General features: G+C 42.1%; 1 protein-coding gene across 1 annotated transcript; it reads left to right on the top strand.

Annotated features, from left to right (window-relative positions):
* Positions 1-7,251: 7,251 nt before the first annotated feature.
* Positions 7,252-17,635, top strand: gabrr2a (gamma-aminobutyric acid type A receptor subunit rho2a; the record flags this gene model as incomplete). Its single annotated transcript, XM_080850623.1, has 8 exons — positions 7,252-7,342; positions 12,155-12,222; positions 13,824-14,047; positions 14,802-14,884; positions 15,006-15,146; positions 15,495-15,647; positions 16,056-16,249; positions 17,327-17,635. The coding sequence occupies exons 1-8, from the start codon at positions 7,324-7,326 to the stop codon at positions 17,633-17,635; spliced, it is 1,191 nt and encodes a 396-aa protein (XP_080706749.1). The 5' UTR covers positions 7,252-7,323.
* Positions 17,636-19,729: the final 2,094 nt, after the last annotated feature.

The following is a 19,729-nucleotide window of genomic DNA, read 5'->3' as shown; positions in this document are numbered from 1 at the left end:
CACGTCACTGGTTGCTCTTCGACTCAAAGTCACGCAGTCAATTGCCACTATCACATGTGTGAGATTGAAAGAGCAATGCACGTTTGTGTTTCCCTTTCAGTGCTGTTATTGAGATATGGATGTTTGATGGTGGTGGAGTTCATTCTATGTCCTTGCGTTGTGTTAATGCAGTGCTTTGGGGTTGCCATAGCATGTGCCTGTGTCTGTGTTGTGTTGTGTTGTGTTTTTGCAATGCCATGGGCTTGCAGCAAACCAACCATTCTAATACAGCGGCCTTGCAGGCCTTTTCTGAAAGTATTTCTCTGACCTGATTCATCTTCAAAGAGTTTCCTCAATGAAAGAGTCTGAGTCAAGTACACAGAGCAGGCAGTGCTCACTGAGATAACGGGCGAAAAACATGGCATTGGCTGTGTTGCAACAATAACAATCACATGCATGAGGCATGAAGCTTACCAAGTTAATCCATATTCACATGTCTGATATCTGTTCATTGGTGACAAACTCATATCTTTTTCCACATTCATGTTCTGTCGAAGAAATTGTATACTACCGGTATATTATAAACAATTTTGATGATATTGAAAAGAATTGCCGGTACTAGCAGACTTAACTTAGGAGACTGGATACAGCTAAAAGTATTTCCTGCAAGAACGCTTTGCATCAGAGGGAGGCAAAAGCCATGAATTTAGTGGAACATCCTCTGAGGAATAGCTTAATAGACTCTGGCAATAGAGAAGAGACAGCTACCCACGCATGGCCGTTATTGCCTTCATCAGACTTGCAGGGTGAGAAGACTTACATTTTGGGAGTTGCCTTTGACCAGACTAACTATTTTCATTAGATGCAGAGGCTGCTAGAAAGGTCTTTCACTGCAGATAATGAAAGAGTAAGCACAGCATACACACTGTGTTTGTTTATAGATTGAAGCCGTGTCTGGTCATCAAACCTGTGTCCATTTATGTTTGAATTTGTCCAGCAAAATTGATTTAAGTCTTTACTTTGACATTTAGTATCACTGAATACTCCCCATCAAACATACTATTTCACCTGGGTCTTGAGCTCCTTCTGAAAGAAGAAGCAAGTACTTCTTATGCAATAAATACTCTCTCTTTTTATATCTAACAGATTAGGTATATATTCACCTAATTTTTTAGATTAGATTTGTGGAGTACAGGTACGAAGCCAAAAAATAACATTTAGCATCTAACCAGAGGTACAAAAACATAGCTTTGTAGGTACAGGAAAAGTTAATACTACTGCACAAGTGATGCTATATCTATATGACCAGCATGTATGTACTTGGTTAAGTATGTAGAGAATGAACAACACATATTTAGTTGGTTATATGTACAGTCACATTATGTACTCTAGGTGTTTCAGTCTGCGCAGAACATGGGTAGAGCAAATTACATGTTCATTAAAGTACTGTAGCATCAGACCTGAATTCTTCATAAAAGATACAGTCATTTGTATTGGTTGGCCTCAAGCCTTTTATCTTTAAGCATATTTAGCAGGAAACATTGAATCGGCTGGGTAGGAAAAGAAGACGGTTCTATTCTTGACGTGAAAAAAGACACAGAGGGTACACAGATAACTCTAACTAACACAGGGGCTACCACACATAGCATTACCACAGAGCACAAAGAAGAAATGATATTCTGGCAATTATATATAGTCATTTACGTTACACTGGACACAAAATGGAAGGCAAAAAACATGAAAGTCTAATTTAGAAGACAGAACACAGTTATCCACACCATTTTAGTGCAAAGCATGATGGGAACCAACTCAGAGTCTCTTTAATTATATTGCAGCACGTTGAAGTTCCACTACCCCCCTGTACATTACAGTACAGTTCAGTAACAAGTGCAATGATGCTGTTAGGGTGGTGTTATTCTGGCGTACTAATTGGCAGCCTACGTATAGCAAGCAGACACTTCCACTCTAATTAGGTCGTTATAGGTGACATTTTCATACACATTTAACTTGTGGGGAATTTGAACACATGTTGAACCGCCACTGGCACATCCCAACTTTAGTCTCTGGCTTCAGAAGTGTTTGCCTGCTTTTCTTGGCAACCAGCGCTCATGTATGAAAAACTTAAGCTTAATTAAAACATTTGTGCTCCAGAGCATTTCTATGAATAATTCCACTTGTGTAGCTGGTGCCAAAATGGAGCGTTCACCCTGTGACTAATAATACTTCATCAACACTCAAGACAAGAAATGTGCAATGTATATAGCATCTTTATGTTGAATCTCAAAATATGATATATATTTCTCTGTGGCAACAATGAATTTGCAGTGAATGCGCTCAGTTACTTGTTCACTGGAAGATTAGCTTACTATGAGGTTGCTCAGTGGTACTTCTCACAAATAGACATAACTTTCCGCATCTAATGAAGTTTAGATTTTGCGCTTTTGACCTTGTGGCACAGGGCCACACATGGGAGTAATTAAAATACAGAAGCATATTGTGCAAACATTTATGTAATCCACTTTGAATATGTGGAAAAAAACATATCTAAATGTTTCTATTCTCTCTTTGTTTCTCAGCTCTTGTATGGATCCTTTATGCACCAGTAGTCATCTTGGCACGGCGTCATTTTGCTTGTGGTACCAAAGATGCTGATCATTCAGAGGTACACTATCCTGGGAATTCCACCCGATCCCCGCACAGTAAGGGAAGCAGTGCACATCAAAACACCCTCCTCTTCAATGAGAGCACTGACTTTCAATTAGAGTAAATCTGAATAGCTGATGTGGTCCTGCTGTTTACCCTGTAGCCAAGGCTTGATGCAGTCTTTGGGACGCGCAGCAGGGAAGAAACACAGCAATGGGGTATTGGGCAGATACATATGCAAAGCCTCTTTATGTATGTCGAGCCTCTTATAATACATCAGTCAAATTATAAACAAATAAACGTTGCTTATTACGCATGGGCGTCGTGAGGCCTTGGCATTTGGGCTACAGCCCTGAATGTTTTATGAATAGCCCTGAATCTCAGTTTCATTTTTTTTTTAACAGAAATAAGAATAATACAAAATATGGCTGAAAGCAGCGAGGAGGGGGCCAAGTAGCCTAGAAGGCCAGAGTTGCCATGGAAACCTGATGTCATCATCTCAGGGTCATGGCTGTAAGTACTCACAGTGAGTTTCATGTCCAAAGATTGGCATAGATATGAGCTCACTTCCTGTTTGGTGGATTTGCCACTGTTTGATAGGCTGTAATAAACAAATCGTTTAAAAAAACATTTAAATAACTTCTGTGAGGCCTTGTCTGCAGATCATCAAGTTTGACACCTTTGGGATCTCCCAGGATATCACTTAACATGACAACCACCTTTATGAGGACAATGCATCAAAGGTTATTAGGAGAAATGTGTTTTTGTTTATTGCAGCAAACCCTCAGTGGGCAAATTATGCATTTTTATTTAGACAACCACATGAAGGAATCCCGATAGTTGCTGAGATATGATCTCAGTTTGAGTTTTGCAGCTTTGCTGCCAATTTTGATTGGCTGTAACTGACAAAAAGGTATTGAAAATCCAAAATTGGTCTAATAACTTGTGAGGCTTGGTCGGAAGATCATCTCTAGCAAAATTGGTGAAAATTTGGAAAAGAAATTGTGGCCTGTGTCAATGTTTTAAATGTTTTGATCAAATCCAATATGGCTGCCGCATAAACTAAAGTGTCATGTCTCAGCCTTGTATTTTATCAAGGTATTACCAGACACAATAATTATTTTAGGCAAACACATCAACGGTTATTCCCCACATTGGTGGCGCTAGAGCGCTCCAGGTGCAGACACGAATCTTAGTACAAAAGAATCAGGGTAGGCTTCTGTCCTCAATCACTGTGTCAAATTTCAAAACTTCTTACCATACGATTTTAGGGCTGCCATAGACTCCAACAAGGTGCAGGCGAGGCTTGAGGAGGTGGAAGAAGAGTTATCTCCTGTTGCTGACCATATGGAGTAAGTTGAAAGAGGATGATGAGAGCTATGTAGAATCAACTTTAATTTATCGAATTTTAAAATCGATCTACAGAAACCACTCTTTATAGGCCTATCTAAACATTGGCTTACCCAAACGAACGCGGATATGGTTTGTCTGATATCAATCAACTTGTCAAACAGTATGGTGTTCACATTAAATGTAATTCTTGTGTACATAAATCTCGTAAATGTTTTTTTTTTCCGTTATCAATGCGAGTTCTTGGGTAACCTGGGGATATGCATGTCCCCTGTGTGACCTCGCATAAAAGTGATTTCATATAGACAAACAGTGGGGTTTAATGGGTGGGGGTAATGTTCATGTGAGTCAGACGAAAGGGCCCTGCATGCCGCGAGTTGTCTTTAGGCTACTGTTTCCGTCTCAAACTGCGTGAAAATGGTGCATTAAACTGCCAGAATAATTACACACAAAACACAACTCTGTTCAACTATTAGCAGTGCCACTGAAAGCATTGTTGTGTTTTTTTGCCATTTGAATATTAAATATTTTAGCTTTAACACATTCACACACGCGCGCGCAAAGACAAACACACACGCACAGAGAGAGAGAGAGAGAGAGAGAGAGAGAGAGAGAGAGACTGGCACGCGTCGGTGAAATCCCAGCTACATAAAACCAAAGGACGGATTTTGTCCCTTGGATATTGAAAGGCCAGACCAACTTTTTACGTAACGCATCATTCAGATTGGCAATGCTTCAGATCGGTTGCGGACTTCCAGGGAGCGGAGCTCACAGGGCGTGGCAGCAGCGAATTGCTGTGAAATCCAGGATAAGCCGAGCCTCAGCAGCAGCCGAGCCCGCGCAGAGTGGGCGGAAAAGCGCGTGAAAAAAGAGACTCGCCATCTGCTGCACTGGGGTCCAGTGTGATGCGGTTCCCTCGGGGCGTCCTCCTCATGGAACTAGGCTATACCCATATGTCTCATAGTCCTGAAAACACCCCCTTTCCCACCACCTCTCTGCTTGGTGCAGTTCAAAGACAGTGACACCTCAGGAGAGAGAGCCTGGAAACCAAAGACAAATCTACGCTTCAAACATCTCTCTTGGAGTTGAATTTGAGTGTTTCAGTCTAATTAATGATTTGGTGTATCATTGTAAACACTTCAAGTCTTAAGAACGGTCAATCCAGCTGATATGGCAATATATATTCAAAACAAATTATTTTCCCACGTACATCTTTCCTCTTACTCGCTCAATCGTACCCCGAAACCTTGCCGTCTGCAAGGGTCAACATAGGGGCTCACCGTCGATGGTGGAGAGTTGTGTCATTACTTTCGCTGGGGTTCAGCATGAGCAAACACTCTACTAATGGATGCGATAGCTGAGGTTACGTATGCGCGCTAATCCTAGTTTTTTTTTTAGTTGCTCTCCAGCAACTGAAGGCTGTGTCCAGATGCGTAGGCTAAGCTAGCAGTGCTCTCGCATTGGCTGGGCTGCGATGCTCTCCATGTGGGCACGGAGAAGCTCTCGGTCTGAGCGCTAAAGAACAGCTGTACAGCTGTGAACCAATGACAAGCGGGGGACGGCGCTAAGCGCACCAGCATCTTCAGCGGTGATATTTAAACCACAGGCAGACTACTGGCAATGCAAGTTGTAGCGTTTCCAATGTGTTTGAAGGTGAAGATGATGCTGTTTCCACTGCGATTCTCACATGGACTAGATGGGGTTTCTGGACTAACCTGTGGATACGTGAGCTGAAACGCATGATGCCTTATCTCATACAACTGCTGTTTTTCGTTCTCTGCCTATTCCTTGTCGGCGAATGCCGAAAACACGCAACTAGGGAAAAGAGGTGGACGGGAGTCACGGGACCAGTGGAAACCCAGAAGCATGGCACGTAAGTGTGTAGACATTGATTCATCTGCGTATCTTCCCCCTAAAAAAATGTCAGACTATGTTCACGCTATGTAGTTGAGTAAATTCACTTCAACTTTCAATACATAATTCAACATATGTGTTATGTTGTTCTATATGAAAAAAAAAACAGTATGATGATCATGATGAAGATGCTAATGATGATACTGATGATTTAAGATGATAATGACATTCATGACACAAATAAATAACAATGGTGGTGTTTTTTGTGAAAGTGTTGGTGCACAAGGCCATTTGGATAGTTTATTTTGATGATGACGAGGAAGATATAAAGATAAAGAGGACAATTTATAACAATTAGTGATCTTCGAAACACTTTAGTGCTCTGAAACCCTTTAGCGTTTTTAATAGTCTTTAATGATTAGCCGTACCGAGTTATTCCACCAGCAGATAATTACCCTGAGCTCACAGCGCGTTACACCTTATTAATTGGGACCTAGAGCGGAGCGGCAACACTGGCATGACCCAGACAGTGTGTGCCCCCTGCCCAGCTCATCAATGGGAATGCAGTGCACTTGTGCACTTCACCCGCGGCCAAAGACCCACGTGTCACCAGCATGTTTTGCCCATCTGCCAGTGTACATTTGTGATGCGCTGACATGGTGCAGTATGTACTTAACGCTCTGCAGCGGTATCACATTAAGACAGTGTAATCTTCCGCATTTAACTCAACATGGAAATCGCTTCCTAATCATGAATCTGAATCATGTTTTTTAACATTGCCTCTCACAACATCTACCACAATGGAGATATATTAATGTCTGTGAGGTGGTGCCTATACAGAAAAGATTTGTCAGGATCTAAACCATAGTTTTTCTCACCACAAACAGTTCATTTGTGGTATTAAAAAAAATGTTTTCATTTAATATGAAGAATCATACTCACCGCTGTTAACCAGTTAATACTACTGTAATCTAAGGGCCCCAGTTATTAGCAGTATGAAACTGTACTGGATTCAGGTGGGGTCTGCCCCTGAGTCGCTTGCTTTGGTTGCACTGAAAATGAACAATAACTGATCAGCAGTAAACTGTGTTGATTCTGTATACTCCAACTCCAGTACTGACTGCATCAGGTATTACAGGATTTATTGTGCCTGTTTCATCCTCCTGAAAGTAAATAACAGATGAGGGTTTGACAGCAAAAAAAAAAAAAGCTTTGACATTTGTTTCTTCTGCTTTTCACATTGTAAAATGTCACATTATTTGTATTAAACATGTAGATCTACAACATTTCACTGCCTCAACATGTGTTGTCAAGAGGATGCCAATTACCGAACTAAAACAACTGACAGGCTTTGATGTTGAAACAATATGATTTCATAAAATGGTGTGCTTGATTATGTCGTTTGATAGTGCACTGACAAAAAAGCCACCAGATGTCACCAAATCTAAGAAGTTGAAGACAGAGCAAATTCTTCGTGTGGATGACCATGACTTCACCATGAGGCCAGCATTCGGAGGTAAGACATTTACATTTGTACCTCTATTCATGTAGCAGTTTAGCAGTAGCAGTTTGCTCTGCCAGTTGCGCCAATGAAAGACCCTCTGGATGTTGACTAAGCAAAGCATGAACTCCAACTGGGTTATGCTCCACATGGATGTCACCAACATTAGTGTTTCACTGTGAAGCAGCAAGTCCTTGAAATCCCTTAAAATAAACTGAACATAATCTCTATCTTCCCCCAAACCAAACACCTCTTAATTTGTAATAAATCCTCCCTTAATATGGTACCAGACTCTTTAAATCTCTTGTTGTGCGGTGGCCAACCACTTAATTTTACCTGAAGCCATGTACAAATCGTCTTACTTTCTCTCTCAAAATTCCAGGAGAAAGGAAGATGGCTGTAATATAGTTTTAGTGCATTTGGGGACGTGTCAAGATTATGTCATTTTTGGTTGCTGAAACGGTGCCAAAATAGCTTGCTGTTTCTGATCCCATGTACAATGTGGCCGTGTAATGAGACTGAAACAAGTTGTCTTTCATCTAGTTGTCTTTCATGTCAAAACATCCTGCGGCTACACCCCCCTGCACAGCTCCTCATATTAGTACAATAAGGGCCTGCTGAGATCATAGGCAGGCTTATCTGGTCATTTGACTCGTACAATATAACAGTACACCATATAGCACTTCTAGCACTGTACCAGCTCCACTAGCAAGAAATCCTTTTACTGAAACCATGGAACAACCTTGAGTGCATATTAAAAGGCTTTTAATGTGGAATCTTTAATGATAATTTCTCCTTTATCTCCTTGTAAGTAAAAGCCAACCCCTCAATTACCTCTGAATCCCTGCACAATTCTTCTTAATATTGCCTTAAATATTAATTTCCCCTCTACTGTTCCACTGTGACTTTGTAGCATACGGTTTCTTAATTTGCAAAAAAAAAAGGTGCCATCGTTTCTATTGGAAGTGCACTGACACAATCTCCAATGGGAAATGACGGTGCCGAATAAGACTTTGTCTTGGGCTGATAAGGGGAAAGGTACATTCTCTGTTCGACTCTCTTTTGTAAAGCCAATGTTAAGGCTGCAGATTACAGCAGATGCTCCGTGGCTCAGTTCATTTATTTGAGCCCAGCACTGGAGGCAGATAATGCCACCAGATACCGACAAAGATTGAATTTCATAAATCATCAATAGGAGTGGGTTGTTCCCATGAGAACAGCAAAAGAATAGTAATTAAGTTTTATGATTTATAATAGAAAACAGAAAGTATAAATTAGGTGTTATGTAATCTGTCTTTTAAGTGACGGTATGGAATAGGATGGGATTGAAGTATGGGATATCTCACATAACAAAGGTGTGTTTTCTACTACTGTCCAAGTGATGCAGTGGCTTCCTGCAGTAACACAATGGGATTTAATCATATTGAATGAGGTATGACTAATGAGACTATTCAAACAGCATTGCCCGCACGCTGGCCCCAGTGCACTGTGTGTATTCACAGTGCGAGCGCTGACAAAAAAAGGAAAATTAAAAAAAAGCCTCATTGCCTGTAATTTCACACTGTGTATCAGCAGATATATTGCGAGGTTTCATGAAGGACCCCTCCAGGCTTCCTGCTTGATGACTCGGATGGTATTATAGGCTCAGATGAAATCAGATGGGCTCAAGGCTGCTCTTTGTGTAGGACTTAAAAGTTGGCACTCAGGGCTGCAGAACCATGGAAACTCCACCTAATGCCGATTGTTAGGTGCTTTGTTCAGCCTTTTCCGAGCTGTGCGAGGTAAGGAAAATAAGAAGCTCGTATCGACTTATTGACGCAGTGCACTGACCTGTTCTCTGTCTGGTTAGCAGTACAGCCAGTGTGTGTGTGTGTGTGTGTGTGTGTGTGTGTGTGTGTGTGTGTGTGTGTGTGTGTGTGTGTGTGTGAGTAAACATCTTGGGGAACTGCAGCTGGCTCTGCAGGTGGGCTGAACATTGCCTCGCTAAATTGATGCACATCATGTGAAAGACATCCTCCCACAGTTGTGTCCGCTAAGGAAAAGATAACAGGCTGCAGCGAAGCAGCAGTCTTGTGTGTGTGTGTGTGTGTGTGTGTGTGTGTATGTGTGTGTGTGTGTGTGTGTGAGAATGTGATGTGTTTTCAGGTTTGGGCTCTTAGTCGCTGCCTCTGTCTCCTTGGTGGTTCTGGTTCGTTTGGTGCCTGAGGCGAAGACACAGTTTTTCCGCTGCTGCCACCCCCTCCACTGAAATGCGCCGATGTGGATGTGTGGGTGGGTGTGTTTCTGGAGGGCGGCTGTCCCCTCTGTAAAAACATCACATTTCAGGGTGGTGAGCAGTAGTGTGGATGTTGGGCAGAGGGGTGGGGGTGGGTGGGTGTTCTTGAGTCACAAGTTTGTATGATGTGCCCATCCCCCCCCCCCCCCCTCCCCGTCCCCCCGTCCCCCCACCTTACAAACCTTAGGCTGTCTGTTGCTCCCAAAACTCACCAGAGTCAGCAGAAATATGACCAACAGGCTACTGTCTCATTAGATGTAGGGTAGTTTATCCAAGTGCTGGTAAAGTGGCTGTGAGCAGCTCCTTCTGTGTTGATGGACTGTGACCTCCTGCAGCTATCACTGTACAGGTGCATTTTGGGTAGAGTAGGAAAGGTAAAGTAAACACCTTTGCTAGCCCACTCTGAGGATGTATCATGACCTCTTAGTGAGAAGTGATGGAAAATGCACCAGAATGAGTTTGTTGTTAATCCAGTGAGAAGATAGCTTTCACTGTATGCATTAAGCTTATGGCTAAACCACATGTACTGGAGCACTCAAATATCCATATCAAGCACATGGTGTAAGAATGGACATGAAACGTGTTCGGAACATAATGTGACTGATAGATTAAGTATAGTCATTATATATTTATATGTTGAGGACATAACATCTCGCTGACATAAGCCAATATGATGGATTGGTCTCAGTGAAGATTGCTTTCGTAACAGAAGAGGGGTAGTGATATCAGGCTTTTCACAAGTGGTCAGTATTGCCTGGGGTTGCTGATATTTTTGGCATGTGAAAAATAATAAAGTATTAACCATCTCCCGTTACAGAATTAGGCTGAGATCATTATCGTCAAATTGTGCTAAGGAGTGTATCAGAACGTGTGACATTTTCCACCCAGTCTACCACACACTGACATGAGAATGCATAGCATGGTATTTAGCTTGCCCACAGCTTATCAGCAGAAACACTCTTGGCCAATAGCAAAGAGCCATGGCAGTCATCCACTGTAAATCACTGAAATGGCATGTCCTACCACATAGGGACCTAGCATGAAAGATAGTAATCACATATTTTTGTATTAACTTTTCGATTTTTGTTGGATATGGGTAGAGAGAGAAAAGCTTAGCTTAAACATTGCTGTCTGCCGGTTTAGCAGCAACCATCTGGGACCGACTTTGACTGTATCTCCGTGGCGTAGCTTGACTGACGAGATTAATCTGGCAGTTTCTGCTGTCTTGGCCACGTGGATTAGCACATGTTACAATCCCTCACCTCACCACGCCTCTCTGACAGCTGTTTGCCTACGATGACACTGGCCAAACATGGAAGGACAGGCAGGCTTTCCCCAGCTCCCTTTGATAAGAGAAAACGATATGTGCACAGGAACAGACAAATTAAAGAAAACAAATCATTTGGTGTCCTTGTGCTGGTACAGAGGCACCTGTTTTTGATTTGCCGGTGCAGAATTTATATCACTCTGTGAAACAGGATGGAATTCATCACGGTGAAGAATTGATCATAAATGTTCTGCAGCTTTTGTACTGGAATGTAATTAGTTTCATGGATACAGCCATTTCAGACAAGGTCAGATAAACAGGAATGTCACATCAGGGGGTTGATTGGTCTGTAAATATTGATTTCTCCCAGGAATGTCTTTCTATGTTTGTCATTCAGCTGATTTGAAAAAATGTCACTGATAAGAGAAGCGGATTCTTCTATGTCCTCTAAAAGCAAAGGGAAAGAAATGTGACTGAATGCCTCTGCAATTTTTCAGGCACAGTGTTTACATACCATGCACTGTCAGCGATGGATGCATGTCCACTTGGTTTAGATGCCATACACACCGAGGTAAAACCATCAGCGCGTAATCGTGGAGAGTAAAAGCATTCTACTCTAGTTTTCCTGAACATATCAGATCAGTTGAGGCAGCCATCAACTGGTATGTTTTGCTATCTATACTTTAGCCGTCTCGCTGCCAATCTAATCGGATTACAGTTGGTGAACTGTACAGTCTACTGTACAATCTAAGAGATGGAAATCTCATCTAAATCGTTCCTTTAACCTGCATGCTTTGCCTCCATATGTACGTATGTTATTGTCGACCACTCAGGCTGTGGTCAGGGTTTAGAGGTGTCTGTTATCTTCATAACCCATAATCCTGATGAGATGAAGTTGAGATGGAGAGGCTGAGAGTGTTAGCGAGTGTTAGCCACTGCAAAAGAACAGAATCACGCTGTGCTCAGTGTCTGTCTGTGTCGACATCTACGATGAAAGTGAAAGTCAGCATTACACGAGAGCTTTCTGTCCCCAGGAGGAGAAAAGCCTTCAGATGTCCATGGCACTGTTAGGTCACTTTAGGGCAGTGAGAAGATTGCAGACTTGTGTCTTCTCTGCCCTGAGGGTCAGAACTGCCAGAGGCATGAGAGATTTTATTTTATTACGGTCCAGGTCACTGGGTCCCTGTCAGCTCCAGCACAGATGTACTTTCAAACCTGTCAGCCTGGCTGTAGTATGTGACATATGAATTGTCTCCCCCCCCCCCCCCCCCCCTTTCTATTTCAGGCCCTGCAGTTCCAGTTGGAGTTGACGTGCAAGTGGAAAGCTTGGATAGCATTTCAGAAGTAGATATGGTAGGTTAATGACTCATTCTTTATAACCTTCAGGCCCTAGTCATTTTGCTCTCCAATTCATGGGCCTTGATTTAAGTTGTTTCTAGTAACACTTTATAAGATACTAAAAACTTTGGAGATGGCTTTTAACATCTGTCCCTGAAATCGTTGCCTTTAGTTGTGCAAAGGGATGTAAAAGGAGAATGGAGAGGAGGATTTCTTGTTTTTCTGTTAGAGTGTTACCCAGCTTTGACAGATGACACCCTTGGCTCTGATGCAGATTCATTTCTGTATTCCCTGGTGGGAAAGCCTCTTTGTGATGTAACAAAGACATTTTAGGACTATTGTTGACGATACATAATTATGGGCAGCTCCAAATGTTGGCCGTTATGTAACGTTGGGGGAAAGATGGAGACAGCGAGAGAGAAAGATGATCAGCTTTAGTGATTTAGCATGGCATAAGTGCAGAATAGGTCCCTCTCCAGCCCAGCTGTCAAGGGTGATGAACAGAATGTGAATGCACTGCCATAGCTGTGTCCGGAGCCGTGTCTCTTCAAATAGAAAATCAAGAACTGCCCGTGTAAATTGCATGGGATTACTTGATGCACAGCAGTGCACCCTTTTGATGTCTAACTCACCATTGTTTGCTTGTTATTGTGGGAAAAATCTATAGCTGATGTATGTTTTAGTGCACGCCTGCCTGCGTGTTTTATAGGGGTTTTGAAATGCACATTTCAGATGAAGGGGAATATACAATTTAAATGTCTTTACAATTTCAATATAAAATTGAAATGTCTGTTTGTTATTTGCGCTCATATTTTGCTGGCTATGCAGTTTGAAGTTTTTCAGGGCCATGCAAATACAGTAATGTGTTTGTACAAGCATTGTGCTTGACCGGTGAAGAAAACGCTTTTTTCATTTTCTTTCACTGATTTTTTAATTTCCATGAAAGCTTATACACTTGGGACTTCTGTTGCACACAAATTCCTGCTCAAACACACTTGCACCCACACACAGGCTGAGGCGAGTGAGGGTTTAATCAGCGAAAGGACAACATTTGTCCAAATAATCCTGGTTTTCAAGAGACCAGCTTGTGAACATCAATGGAGATTGCAATGCCTCAGCTTGTCTCAGAGTCTCCTTGAATAGTATATGTACATATTGTACATCAAATGCAATGCCATACATGGCAGTTTTCTCTTCAGTTATATTCTTGTATGTAGTACGTACTGTATGCTATGCCATATGTTTTTCCTTCAGTTACATATGTAGTTCGTACTGTATGTCTCATCAATCAGGATGAGATATAAGGATAGTTCATATTGAGTTTAGTGAATGGAGCTTGACCTGTTAACATGGGGTCGCTGTGGCTAAGAAAACTGATGCTTTTAAATCAGCATTGGCAGTTCGGGGAGTGTTCTGGCCCACTTCCGGTAGTGTTCTGGCCCACTTCGGGTCAAAATGCTGAATGCCCAACCACTCCCAATCATGCCATGCTTTGCATAGAAGCCTCCGCTGTTGCTGGGCGGATGTGCGTACATTTAATGTGGGGGGGGGGGGGGGGGGGACACCACACACTGTCCAAAGCAAACAACATAAATGCGACACCGTTTCTTGCACAGGACTTCACCATGACCCTGTACCTGAGACACTATTGGAAGGACGAGCGTCTGTCGTTCACCAGCACTACGAACAAGAGCATGACTTTCGACGGCCGCCTGGTGAAAAAGATCTGGGTGCCTGACGTCTTCTTCGTCCACTCCAAGAGGTCCTTCATCCATGACACCACCACTGACAACATCATGCTGCGCGTGTTTCCCGATGGACACGTGCTCTACAGCCTAAGGTAGAGATATCTGTCCATATATTTGTCTGAATATCTCTGCTGAGCTATTTTATTCATGAGCCAAAAAATGCATTATTTACATGAGAAACACCATCTGCAACTATGCAAATTATCCTGTGGCATTATGTGGATTGACATGACATTGTTTATGACTTCCATATTTGGTACATTTGATGTTGTTATTTATAAAATGCATATAAGGTATATTTTTATCATTATTGTTATGACCATAAATACACAAAGCCATAATGTATGCAGCTTGTAATAAGCTCCTAAAAAATAGCTACAGCTACTGCTGATTAAAACACAAAAAAAAACACACTCAGGTACATTTCCATGTTGCCTGTGTTACTGTTAAAATTAGAAAAATGCTTGTGGCGTGTGGTGAGTCTACCAGTGAACAAGGTCAAGGCCCCGGGTAGCGTGTTGGTCAGTGGCTGGACAGTGTGTTCCCACTGCAGGGGACCTGTCTACTATCGATGGCACTGGCCCAGTTCATCTTGGCTGCCTACCAAGCAATGTTTACAGGCCCAAGTGAATGAATTCAGTCGTGGCAAAGGCAATTGTGCTCTTAAGTTAATGCTTCTCCTTCATGAATATTTCATGAGGGAGATGTTGTATGAGGCGCTGTGTGACTCTCTCTGTGCGATGTCTGTGATGTTGCTGTTTATTTACCCTTGCTCGTATCATTTCTGGTGTGTGGTTGGACTGGTGTAGGCTCTCTTCATCCGTCTGTGTTTTTTTTTATGTGCAGGGTCACAGTAACAGCAGCCTGTAACATGGACTTCAGCAGATTCCCCCTGGATTCACAGACCTGCTCGCTTGAGCTTGAAAGCTGTGAGTACAGCCTTCCTTTATTTCTTTGTTTCTTATATTGTATCGGCCGGAGCCGATCAGCCATGTCTTTCATCCCGAATGTAAGTCAGAGCCCTAAAGTCCTGGGGTTTGTCTTTGTCAGACGCCTACACGGATGAGGACTTAATGCTCTACTGGAAGAGCGGGGACGAGTCGCTGAGCACGGACGAGAGGATCTCCCTGTCTCAGTTTATGATCCAGAAGTTCCACACTACCTCCCGGCTGGCTTTCTACAGCAGCACAGGTGCACCACAAACACACAAGGAGACACAGATGTAATATGTTTCTTTATAATACATACTGGATTTATTCATACAGACAATTTTACAGGATGAAAACGCAATACAAGTAGTCAAAACCAGTTATACCAGTAATAAGCAACAAAATTGTTTATTAGATGTGCTGACCACAAAAAGGAAAAATAAATTACTTGGGTTAGGTTCCATTCTGTTTTGCGCTTAAGATATGGACTGGGCTTATATTGTCTGTGACAGAAGTAAATTGACGTGTATTGATGTCTGTAAGTTAACTGTAAGTGTATGTGTGTGTGTGTGTGTGTGTGTGCATGTATATGTGTGTATTCTTCCTCCAGGCTGGTACAACCGCTTGTTCATTAACTTCACTCTGCGAAGACACATCTTCTTCTTCCTGCTTCAGACCTACTTCCCAGCCACCCTGATGGTCATGCTGTCCTGGGTATCATTCTGGATCGACCGCCGAGCAGTGCCAGCCAGAGTCTCTCTAGGTACGGACGAGCTGTTGTGTGGCCCTAGTGATGACTTTTTTCTTCCTTTTTGTGTCCCTAGGTAGGCTTCCCCCTTCATGCTAGCGCCCCCTGAAGTGGGGTAGTCTAAATCACTTTTTTGGCAAAAGCTATTCAATTAAACTATTGAATTAAATATTATTCAATTATTATGCCATATTGGCCTCTAGGAGCCCTACTGATGCTGTGTAGAGGATGACTGTTCTAGTAATATATTTTTGTTATATATTTTTAGGCTATTGACTCAGATATAAAGACTGTTTAATTGTTTAAAGGACAAGATGAGACTTGAAAACACAGAGAGAACAAAACATATGCATGTATGTATATTATCAGTACAAGTCCCCACATATCCTCAGACCCCAGTTTTCTGTGATTTCTTCCCACCAGGCATCACAACTGTGCTCACAATGTCCACCATCATTACTGGAGTCAATGCCTCCATGCCTAGAGTCTCCTATATCAAGGCAGTGGACATTTACCTGTGGGTCAGTTTTGTGTTTGTGTTCCTGTCCGTGTTGGAGTACGCCGCAGTGAACTACCTGACCACAGTTGAGGAGCGACGAGGCAGGAAGTACAGAGAAAGGATGAGAGAACAGGTAAACGCCTCATTGGAAAAGTGGAAAAAAAAATCCCATGTTTGGGAATTTCAATCATTCACAAGGAAGATGTGAAATTCCTTAGGCTAGTGGTTAGGGGACCTTGCTCAGTGGCCATATCTCTCAACATCACATTAATACCTCTGTGTTTAAACAACAAACTGTCTTCTCTTAACATAGGTTTTACTTTCGTTACAATATAACGAGAACAGAAAAACCTCAAAGTGAATTTAGAACTATATTTATTATTGTAAAGGGGGAAAGGATAGGTGGAGTGTAAGCTGCATGTTGTGCTGCCAGGTAAGCAGTTGCAGAGTGTATGACAGAGAGAGAGAGGGGTGTGGCCAGTTCTTAAATGCATCTGGTACCTGCAGGTAATGAAACCTAAGGTATCTGCAACAGAGGTACACAATCAATGACACAAAGCAACAAATAACAAATGTGTTTCTCATCTACACCTCCCAACACCCTTTTCTCTTGCAGATTATAGCAGAAAGGTTTCATTTTTACACTGTTGTTGATTTTCTCCACCTGCAGATTGATCTGTGGATAAACACATCCCAACTGATTGGTAGCCCAAATACTGCCTATCATGCTTTTTCTCTTCAAATTAATTAAATCCTATATATTCCTCTACACTCCACTGTGGAGCCCAACCCTGGCTACAGCCAGACCAGAGTCAGATGCTTTCTGGTAGATTACAGCAAATGGAGTGCTTCTCTTTTCCCATTGGTAGACCTAAATCTGTTTTCTGGAACAGACTCATGAGACTGGCTTTGCTAGGATCATGCTTTACTATCAGAGCTACAGTCCCATCTAGAGGCTGATTCTGGAAGAGATCTAACCATGTTTTGGCCCAGGTACTGCCAGTTCTGTGCCAGATCAACTCCACCAATCACTTCCTGTTGGGGGTTGGGATTTAGCCTTGATTGACACTCATCACATGTTTCAAGCTACAGGATAGAGACACAACTGAAGCATTGTGTACTAACAGCACTCTCACTGCCACCATCTGTCCACACCACACTGCCCCCTCCCCTCCCCCACTTCATGTTTCTGCAGTCCCTGCCTTGCACCTGTGGCATGTCTCACACGGGCACCATGATGGGGGACGGCACCTACAGCGAGGCGGACACCAACAGCCTGGCAGGCTACACCGAGGGCCCCATGGTCCACGAGGAGGAGCCCGAGAAGCAGGAGCACATGGTGGTGCACCTGTCTGTGAGCAGTGAGTCCACCACCACCAAGAAGAAAGGCCTGCGCTCCTTTCGCATTATCAAGAACACTCATACCATTGACAAGTACTCCCGCAGCTTCTTCCCCGGGGCCTATATCATCTTCAACCTGATATACTGGTCAGTGTACTGCTGATCCGGCCTGGATTGAAAGGCTTGAGCCTTGAGCTTTACCTCGAGGGGCTATGAACTCACAATGCCGCCTCCTCGCCTCAGAGGAACACAGACTGAATGTTGCGGCATCTAGTGTTTCTGTTGTCATGAGTTTTATGTTTTTTTGTTTCTTTTGAAATGCCAGCTGGGTCTCTGTAGAAGCAATACCAGGCTCCATTGGTCTTCTTTATCACGTTCGAAAAGATGAGACTGAGAGTCAGATGCTTTTACTTCAAAGATTCTATGTTGGACTTTAAATATCTGCTTGAAATACAGTGACCCACCAAATGTCATTTTAAATCTGATGCTGTTTTAAATGTTACAAGTGATGTTGGTGTTAGCTTTGCTTTTTAGTTGGTTGATCTAATATGTTAGATTATTAGCGTGTGTGTGTGTGTGTGTGTGTGTGTGTGTGTGTGTGTGTGTGTGTGTGTGTGTGTGCACATGTGTCCATGAGAGTGATTGGTGCATTTGTGTGCAAGCGTGCATGTCTTTGAATGATTATAAATGAGTGAATGCACTTATGTCTCTTTGGAGAAAAATCCTTAAATAAAAAGCATGTTTGTACTGTAATGTTCATGGTTATGTTAAGCATTTAAAGCACTTTCAAAATAAATGCCACCCCATTTTGTTATCTAAGAGGGTATAAACAAAGTGATTAAAATGTGGGGATTATCTCAGAACATGAGCCTATATATTGCTGCATTAGTGTGGAAGTTTGATGGTGTATATTTCCCTCTAGGATATCCTACACATGCTAATGTCCTTACAGTGTATTTATAGCTTTTTCCCATTAACTTAAGGCAAGGGGCTTTTTGATTTAATCATGTTAAACTTGATCAGTCATGTGACTAGCATCTTAAACTGCCTTAAGTGACTTGGTTTGATAAAAAAGCAGTGTAAGTAGATGGTTGTTGGAAATCTGTGTACTGTTACAGAAAAAAAAACCTGTTGGTCATAAAGCTACTGCAATGTTTTGCTTCTTTTAAATCCATGTTTGCATTGGTGGGAAAGAATGTACAATGTATTTATCATATTCTGAGGAATAAACAGATATTAAGTAAAAGCATTTTACAAAAAAACTCTGCTATGGACATTCATCAAGTCAACAATGGTCAGAATTGTTGGCAACATCCACAGTTATAATGTTTATTTATTTGTTTTTGTTTTTTTCATTTTTGTATCCCTAGGTAGGCGTGTTTCTTCGTGCTAACGCTCCCTGAAGTGGGATAGGCTCAAAGGACTTTTTGGGCAATAGCTAGACAACCGTTCTGTCAAAAATTACGAAATGATTATGGCAAGTTGGCCTCTAGGAGGTGCCTGACTGATAATGAGTCATTTGTGGAGTTGTGCCACCAAGTGAATAATGTTCAATGCAAATGCTAGCGCTTCACTAGCAAATGTATGTTGTAATGTTAAGGTTCAAATGAGATTTGACATGCAACATCACTACCATATTCTTTTGACACGAACCAATCATAAGGAGCACTGCAGCTGACCCATTGCAATGACTGAACCAATTTTTTTTTTTTTTATGGCAAGTTGGCCTCAAGCATTGACATTTGTGGAGTAGTGCCATCTAGTGAATGCAAAAAACTACCGCTTCACTAGTCAATATGTTGTGATGTAAAGGTTCAAACTTTATGAAAGCTGACAAGCTGCATCACTACCATAGTATTTGGGTGCATGCCAAATTTCATGACATTTCATCCATCTAAAGTCCATCTAAAGTTCCATTTGGCTGCCTCACAAAATGGCCACCAATGGCCAATCAAAATTATGCAGCCACTACATGCCATTGTGAATGGCCAATCTTGTGTTTCAAATATGTTTATTGAGAAACACGTCATACAACAGTGAAATTGGCAATTGACAAACACATGTTTTCTTTTCATTTCACACACAAAATTAACAGAGAAGACAAATGTCAACAAACATCACACACCATACAAAAAAACCGAACACCCTCCCGTGAATGGCCAATTTTAATGGACATGTGTAGGCTCATTCACAATGGCATATTGAAGGTATTTAACCAATTTTTAAAAAATCACCCTTAAGATGTCAACAAGCTTCA

Source organism: Sprattus sprattus, assembly GCF_963457725.1.
Source record: "Sprattus sprattus genome assembly, chromosome: 13".
Lineage (NCBI taxonomy): Eukaryota > Metazoa > Chordata > Actinopteri > Clupeiformes > Clupeidae > Sprattus > Sprattus sprattus.
This window is presented reverse-complemented; position numbering and strand designations above follow the sequence as displayed.